This window comes from Nicotiana attenuata, unplaced genomic scaffold, assembly GCF_001879085.1.
Source record: "Nicotiana attenuata strain UT unplaced genomic scaffold, NIATTr2, whole genome shotgun sequence".
NCBI classification, from domain to species: Eukaryota; Viridiplantae; Streptophyta; class Magnoliopsida; order Solanales; family Solanaceae; genus Nicotiana; species Nicotiana attenuata.
The window spans coordinates 49,941-57,916 of record NW_017674609.1 but is presented as its reverse complement, the minus strand read 5'-3'; the positions used below and the strand labels follow the sequence as shown (position 1 = coordinate 57,916).

General features: G+C 38.9%; 1 protein-coding gene and 1 long non-coding RNA gene across 5 annotated transcripts; one reads left to right on the top strand and one right to left on the bottom strand.

The window, feature by feature from the left end:
* The first annotated feature begins 349 nt into the window (after nt 1-349).
* Nucleotides 350-5,775, top strand: LOC109218999. Of its 2 annotated transcripts, none has more exons than XR_002066862.1 (5): nt 350-578; nt 2,730-2,867; nt 3,896-4,076; nt 4,168-4,316; nt 5,204-5,775. It is a non-coding gene; the product is annotated as an uncharacterized LOC109218999 (long non-coding RNA). The 2 variants fall into 2 exon arrangements; XR_002066861.1 differs by lacking the exon at nt 350-578 and adding an exon at nt 2,105-2,182.
* LOC109218997 (protein NRT1/ PTR FAMILY 4.6-like) lies at nt 1,174-5,197 on the bottom strand. Of its 3 annotated transcripts, XM_019383396.1 has the most exons (5): nt 4,725-5,197; nt 4,538-4,643; nt 4,128-4,345; nt 2,461-2,901; nt 1,174-2,380 (listed from the first exon to the last, which is right to left on the bottom strand). In XM_019383396.1, exons 1-5 carry the CDS (start codon nt 4,725-4,727, stop codon nt 1,367-1,369), a joined length of 1,782 nt encoding a protein of 593 aa, XP_019238941.1. In that variant the 5' UTR covers nt 4,728-5,197; the 3' UTR covers nt 1,174-1,366. The 3 variants fall into 3 exon arrangements, with proteins under 3 accessions (XP_019238941.1, XP_019238942.1, XP_019238940.1); XM_019383397.1 differs by having other exon boundaries at nt 1,174-2,312; nt 2,429-2,901; nt 4,538-5,197; XM_019383395.1 differs by having other exon boundaries at nt 4,538-5,197.
* Nucleotides 5,776-7,976: the final 2,201 nt, after the last annotated feature.

The following is a 7,976-nucleotide window of genomic DNA, read 5'->3' as shown; positions in this document are numbered from 1 at the left end:
TTATGAACTAAACAGGCTAAAACCCACCACAAGCTACGTACAAAACGTAATAGGCGAAATAACTTCGGTGGAGTTGAAGGAAGAAAAAAAATTTCGGGGGAGAAGAATTAACGCACGTCAGTGCAGAAAAAAAGGAAAAAGTAATGATTCTACGGAGATGCGGGGTATCGATCCCCGTACCTCCATGCTAAGCGAGCGCTCTACCATCTGAGCTACATCCCCATGGTGTTGCTATTCGCAACCACTTGCAAAATAAACTTGTCAGAAAGTTTCCCTCTTCGCCTCCTTTGTTATCGTCCATATACCCGAACCCAAGGTGTACGCATGGGTGCAGCGTGCGCAGGTAGATTGATCTTTCATGAACTTGGCTTCGATTCTAATGAACTAATGATGCGTTAAAGCATTTGATGTACTTTTAAGTACTCATAACTGTGCAAATTTTGTGTTCCAAATTGCTTTCCATGCGTATGTTGAATGTCTCGGTGATTCTCATGGTCAAAGTTCCCCGGGCATGAGGACTGGGTTCTATATGTAGCATCTATTCAAGCTTCAAAGTAGTGCGGCATAATGACCGCAAGGTAAACCAAGCAATAGACAATGATTGAAAAGATGGTGATTTTCTGCTATTGTTGTTACTGAACATTTAATTTGGTTAGACATTCTAAAGCTTTACTGCTTTTTCATAAGGTTAATCCTAAAATTTTCTGCGATTTGCTTTCAATTCTATGCAAATAGCCTCTCGTCTAGTTCCAGCTCTCTGAGTGCCAAATTTTTTGAAGTTCTCTGTGTTTTTCTTAGCATTAGTAGTTTAATCCAATGCATGGTATTGGTGCAACCCATCTACCTTTGAATTTTCATTGTCATGTCTCTATAACAGAGGCGGAGGCAGGATTTAAAGTTTATGGGTTCTGCATTTGCAATCGAACCCATAGCTCGTTAGTTACTGGGTTCGCAATTAAGTATTTATACATATTTAATAGATTTTCTAATATAAATACATTGTCTAAACAAAAAGCTACTGGGTTCGTTGGAACCCGTAGGTAACACTCTCCCTCCGCCCCAGTCTCTATTAGATGTAAACACATCGTAGCGCTAACTAATTCAGAGGTTTTTATATGGCAATAGCTACTCTGTTATAATGGAAGTATTTGTGCTAATTGCTAAATATCAAGGTGCAAATAAAAAAAATAGTGTAATAGCATTCAATTAGTGATACAGCGAATTTGGTATTTGCAAAGCAATCACAACATCTAAAGGCCACGACTGCTCCAACTTTTAGAAAGTAATGCTATTGACAATTATCTCTGCTAAGATCCCTCCCCTCTTACCCTCTTCTTATTTTTGGCATTTGAAGAACACTGAACACCTACAGCTGGGCTTCTGACGGTGTGTTGTCATTTTTGTCTCTCTGGTCATCAGGCTCTGTTGATCTGTACTTGTAGCGAGTAGCCCAGAGGAGATAATGTAGGAAATTTAATCCACTTAATATGCACATCAACCAATAAAACCTTTCAAGGTGATAATGATTCAAATTACTCCCGTAGAGCCATGGCGTTCGCTGAAACCTACCAGTTATATGGTTTACTATTGATACGATCACTGAACTGAGGTAATAACCCATGGCTAGTGATGCCCAAGAGACTGCTGTTGCCAATGACCTCATGCTTAAGGGGGCCTCCGTGAAGAAAAACTCCATCAAGCCAGCCAAGCTGAAGAGATCAGCTGATCCCAGGAACAGATATTGCAATGCTACCCAAAGAAATGTGATAGGAAGTGGTTCGGTTGAATTCATTAAGCCAGATTGCGCTGCCACTCTCTTCCGCTTCATCTCCACTAGAGCTGCAACAGCCATGGCTACAATTGATAGGAATAGCCCGGTTCCGATTCTCTGTAGATGAGTAATGCCCATTTCACTCTTAGTTGCTGCCCTGGCGAAGGGGATTATAATATGATTATATACTGGTGCCAGTATCATGGTGAATATGACTGGAAATATTGGAAGAGAAGCTGGTGGAACTTTTAGAGCACCAATATATGTGTTCATGGTGGCTGCTTGTTGTATAGAAAATGTTGAAAGCTGAGCCAAGCAACAGTTCAGCATAACAGTTGACATAAATATTGGCAAGATCTTGACGACTATTTTCACCTCTTCTACTTGTTTGACTGTGCAGTGAAGTGATGGGTAGGCTGCCTTGTCCATTGTTGATTTATCGATGAACTTCTGGTCATTCATTTCAGTCTGAATTTCTTCCTTCCATTCCCCATGTCCTTCTTCTTCCTGACTTATTTCAGTTGTGTTTTGGGGGGATTTTCTCGTGTCTAACACATTACTGATAGAATTCTTAGGAAAAAGAGAGTTGCAAAATGCTGCTACTAGAACCTGTTGAAACAATTCAATGAAAAGTACTCTATTTTAGCATGTTGGTACAGGGTGCAGGCAACTAGAAGTCTAGAGCATACCTTAAAAATGGTTGTAAATGGGCTTCCTTTGGGAACTTTTATCCTGTAAGTCCCAGATCCTAGGAGGAAAATGGCAATTGAGCTCAATATTGCTACGGTTGAGATACCAAAGCCCCACTGCCAGCCTTTATTATCTTCTACCCATACTACTAATGTCACTGCAATCAATGCTCCACAAGAGAGGCAGAAGATGTAATAATTGAAGAAGGTAGATCTGTGCTTCCTTCCTTGTGGCGAATTCTCATCGAATTGCTCCGCTCCATGTGCAGGAAGTGAACCTTTTATCCCTCCAACACCCAAGGCCACCAGGTAGAGGCCACCAAATAACATTGCTGCTTGGCCACGACCAGCTTCATTACATGAGGTGTTTCTGTTTACGGATGCACAGATAGACGGCCTCAGGGAAGGTATGCGAGCTTGAAATGTGAGCATCAATAGTCCCTGTTACAATAGTTTTGATTATTAACAATCCATGTGACATAACGTCCTGCTATATGTCTGATGTTATCATCTTCTGAGTGGTTATCTTTCATGTCTCCAAAAGGAGGAAGGCTATGTGTCGTGTTTTCTTTACCATGCTAACTAAGAACTAGAGAAGCAGAATGTTTGTCATCATGTTAGGAAGAATAGGTACTTGCTTTTGAGAACCATACAGTTGTCCCTGCAAAATTATTATGTACATACACAATGCCCCATCTTTTTCTGGGTCAGAGAAAAGCCATGGACAGTTCTTTATACGTCTTGATCACTTGATAATTTTACCTGGTGAAGTTGAATGAAACGGACTTTGGTCAGGTGCTCAATACCTATCTTAAGTTGTGCTTTTTGTTACTGTATTTCTGTATATTGAACTTTCATTATTTCTCCATGAAAGCTAAAGCAACATTTTATTACCAGTATGTCTTTTTCATTTTAAAATAACCTTGAGCTGCACCAATTTCTGTACCATCGGTCATCAATGGGATGATTGTGCCGGGTCCCATTTTTCTCATTCCTGATATCTAATTGGAGAACGAATTCAAGACATGTGAAGTTTGATGTACAAACATTTGTTCTTCTGTAAATAATCTTTGTTTCTACTATGCTACTGACCACAGGTTATTAAATGGCATGAATAGAAATATAAATGATGTGGGGTAGGTAAAGTAATGAAGTGAGTCTTATGCTTGCTACTATTGTGAGTGTGTGTTTGCTAGTATTCTTAGTGTATTCATGACAATAATTGAGTGTGGCATTACTGATTCTTCCACAGAAGACCTCATACATCCTTATAACACTATCTTATGGACTAACCGGTAACTGCATTGAATTCTGCTATCTCAAATGCAGACCTAAAAGAGCCGACTGTTTTTCTCATATTGCTGCAATGGTAAAAGGATGCATGCCTGCTAATGATATCCTATTCCTTTTGTCCAATTTCCTGTGATTGTTAAAGGTCCAGATTGGCAGGTGTAGGAAGGTGTACTCTATCTGCTTATGCTTTTGGATAGTAGCAGACTATACAATGCTAGTCCGTTCTTTTCCTTCTTTGGGCTCGGGTCGATAGTAGCCGTGGTAGTAATGCCCCGGAGCCCGGGAAAACATTGATCTCAAAGAGATTCAATGAATGTTATCTGGTTAGTGCATGTTATTGAACAAAGATAATCTCAAAGACACAGATTACTTACCATAAATTCAATTGCCGCACTAATCAGATAGATGTAATAGGTGGTGAGGCAAGCATCAGATAAGAACCCGCCAAGTAGACCGAGAAGGAAGGAAGTTCCCATAAAGTTGGTAACTATGTTGGCTGAAGCAGATGGAGAAAAATTCATAATTTTCGATAGATAAAGGACTAGATTGCTCGCATTTGCCAGGTATGCTAAGTTCTCCAAAATCTCCACCACTACGTCCACAATTGAAAAAATTCAGATTGTCAGTTGTTACAATCTATATTTTACTATTAATAGATAAATTTAGCCAGCTTATAATTACTAATTCATGAAGTTCATTGCTTTAGCATTAGAAGCTAGCTTAGTGTATGGGGTTCAAATTGTAATGAAAGCAACATGTGCATGAGGAGAGGTGGTTTACTGACCCAACACAAAAGAGGCGGCAACCACACCTCCATGACATCCTGTCATGGCTGGCCTGTTTCTCCAGTCCACGTAACCTTCCCACATGGTCAATGTCTTTGCATGATCCTGCAGCATAGTGCACACAAATTAAGTAAAGATTTGCTGGAGGGAATATAAAGAAGAAGAGATGAGAGCGGGAATGTGCACCATCTCTCTCTTTCTCTCTCTCTCTGATGTTTCTGGGATCTTGATGTAGAAGTCCCTAGTGGAAAGTCGTCCAGTACAACAAGGAAGTTGTGCCAGTGTCACCTTTAAATACTGGAAGGATGGGGATGTCAAATTGTGTAGAAAAATCTGGAATCTCTGAATGTGACCCTGCACTTAGTAATATCTTTTTGCTTAACGTATGGTAAAACCTCATATATTTGTGTGTACATGCTTCTTGGTACATAATTGCGTGTCTCCGTATGTGGGGGGGAAGAAGTGGTGAGCTTGCACATAACTATTTTCAGAATGGTACACGAGTATTAGTAACATAGTTTACGTGGAATAATTTCATCTTTATATTAACTTGAGCTGCTTGGTTCATTTTAGTTTTTTTAACTGTAGACGTTTTGGTTTTCGAGTATTTGTGTGTCTCGTCATATTTCTTCCTTCTATCACAAAGTGCTATATGTTCTGTGCAGCATGTGATGTAATACTTTTCTAAGGGTGAAAGGAATCCAATAAATTGAAATCATCTGATGAAATAGATCTCACTTTCAAGCATTTTGAGAAGGTAAATAAAATTCATGATGGCTGCTGTACTCCTTTAGTTTTATCTTCAGCTTCATCTCACCCCTATCCCACTCCACCTTCTCTTTTCTTAATCAAAACTCAGAGTTACATCTTCCCCTCCCTCTGCTTTGATCTTCTTCCAGATAGAGTCCATTCCCTGGTACATGTTAAGTTACCTTGAGTCACAGGGCTCTGTTTGAAATATAAGCTTCAATTAGCATTCCTTAACCTTTTTCTTTTTGTGTCTTTGTGAGTACAACACTGAGGTTGGAATCCTGAGGGACATGAAACGGGAGAAGAGAGGAGGGTTCAGGTGGAAGGTGATGAACTGAACAACTATGTTAAACTTCACCTCCGGCTTGTATGATGAATTACTATAGTTTGAACATTCGTATAATGGATGGTCATCTCATTTTGTTTGATAATATTCTCTATTCGATTTTCTTTGTATCTCGTGACATAATCTATTAGAATTGCTATATCTCTGTCTTGATGCGCTTTGGTAAAATGAGATTATTCATTGTATTCATTCTCTATAAAGAGCAGTCAGTTTCTACTTCACGTGGTGCTTGTCCTTGGCAGTATCTGTAGAGGGTTTTCAACTTTGCCATTGCATCTTCTTGGTACTTGAGTTCTCGCATTAATTTCAGCTTATCATCTGAGTGGAACTCATGTCTTCACTCTGCAAGTTTCCATGTGGACCCTCTGATTATGGGAATCATACTCCTAAAGGTCTCAAAATTGAGTGGCTAGAAGTCCTTAGGGTCATAGCCATTTAGCATGTGATTCCTTCTAATGTCCTGTCGCAGTCTGTTGTCTAAGCAAGCAATTTCAGATAGAACGACATGAAGTAAGAAAACCTGACAGTATTAGCTTGTCCACAAAAAATTAATATATTTTACTTCTACTCATGCGAGTGGTTTCAAGTTGTAGTGGGTAGCCTTTTCAATTATGTAGTGGCAGAGAAATTGTAACTTTTTTATCCCCTTACAGATTATAGATATATGCTTTGGATTAATCATGACATTATCATAATTTTTCTTTTCAAAATGGAATTTTTGAAATTGACAAACGAACCTTCTTCCAAATTGTGTACCCCGTGATTTCAGAGTTTGTTTTTTGATAAAGAGATGGTATTCCATAAGCTTTATTTGTTTCTCTGTTATTATATAGGCCAAGATAAGATAAGTTATCTGAACTTTGCTGATCCAATAGTTTCTAAATATTTCCAGGATATTTAATATGCTTGGACATTAGAAAAAATTCCACCATCATATCGCATATATGTTGTTGCAAGCAATGATGATATACCAAGATACATCCCTGATTCCCTTTTCCGGTTTTATTTTTAAGATCAACATTGCACGTGCTTTTCCAAATTTTATGTTGTGTGCTTTGAGCACTGGGTTCTTTTCTAAGTCAGACCTGTAAGAACATTTTAACTTCAGTACACCTGAATGTTTTTGCATTCCCATGACATAAGTTTGATAGTAAACGGGTAATGATTTGATAGAAGTGGTGTTAATTTTTGGCCATCAAACTGAAAGGTTACAATTATAGATGCTGGTTTCATGACGTGCATTGGAAAGTAAGAAGGGATTATTGGTTCCTATATATGGTATGTTGAGACGTCAAGAAGAATTGAAATCTTTGACATTACTGTTAAGTTTCGCAATTATGTTTTCCTCTCTTGTTTTTTGTTTTTTTGGATTCTCCCTTCGTTAGTTGTTCTTTTTTTTCTTTCTTTGTTCTTTGTTATAATCTCCTATAAATATGTGGGCAAGTTCATCATTATTTGAAGTCAAATATTTTGCAAAACTTTATGCCGATGCTCATCCACCCTTGCTTTAGTTTGGCGGACTTCGGATGTTCTACATCCTTCTTATGCTCAACTGAAGGAGCTAGAAAGCCATCATTTAAGACATGTCTGGTTATGCCAAGTCGACAATGCATCCAAGTGTTTGGACTCTGGATTCTTATCCATAGTCTCAGGTTATGGCAAGCTGATCATGTTGCAACTAACTTTTAGGCCCATAAAATAGTTAATATAGTAAATATGTTCGATGGTTGCTAATGATATGCCTATTGGGACCTTACCAAGCAGTTTGTGCTCAATTTTGAAAGCTCCTATTGTGACAGGGATGCCTTAGTCAAGAAATTGGTGAATTGGGTCAAAAATGTCCTCCTCATTCCTTTCTGTGGCTCAGACTTTTTAGTGGTTCCGCAGTATATTTATCTGTACAAACTGCGCAGAAGTGCATCTTTTTTTTTCTCCTTCAGATTATTGCATTGCTTTCTGCTTTTTGAATCCTTAAATTGTTTACTTCATTATCTTGGGAAATTCGAGATGAAGAGCCAGTAGCCACATAGTTTTTAACATTACTCTCCTGTGCCTATCATTTTTGTCTTAGAGTCCCTGTATCTGTCCTCTGGAGAGAGCCGGTGGATGGGAGTGGGATGTGAAGTGGATATAAGTATTCCTATTTCTGGACAGAGATAGGAAGTTTTTGTTAGGAAAAGGACCTGGACAGGAAAAGGCTTACCTGATTGGTTGCTTGGTCTCAGGAGTCAGGGGTCACATGTTCCCTTTTCCTTCTGAAAGAGGGAACTCCAGTGGACCGTGGTGCTATCCTGAAACCTAATTAGACCGCTTGAATGTCCTATCTGGATGATGCCAGATGC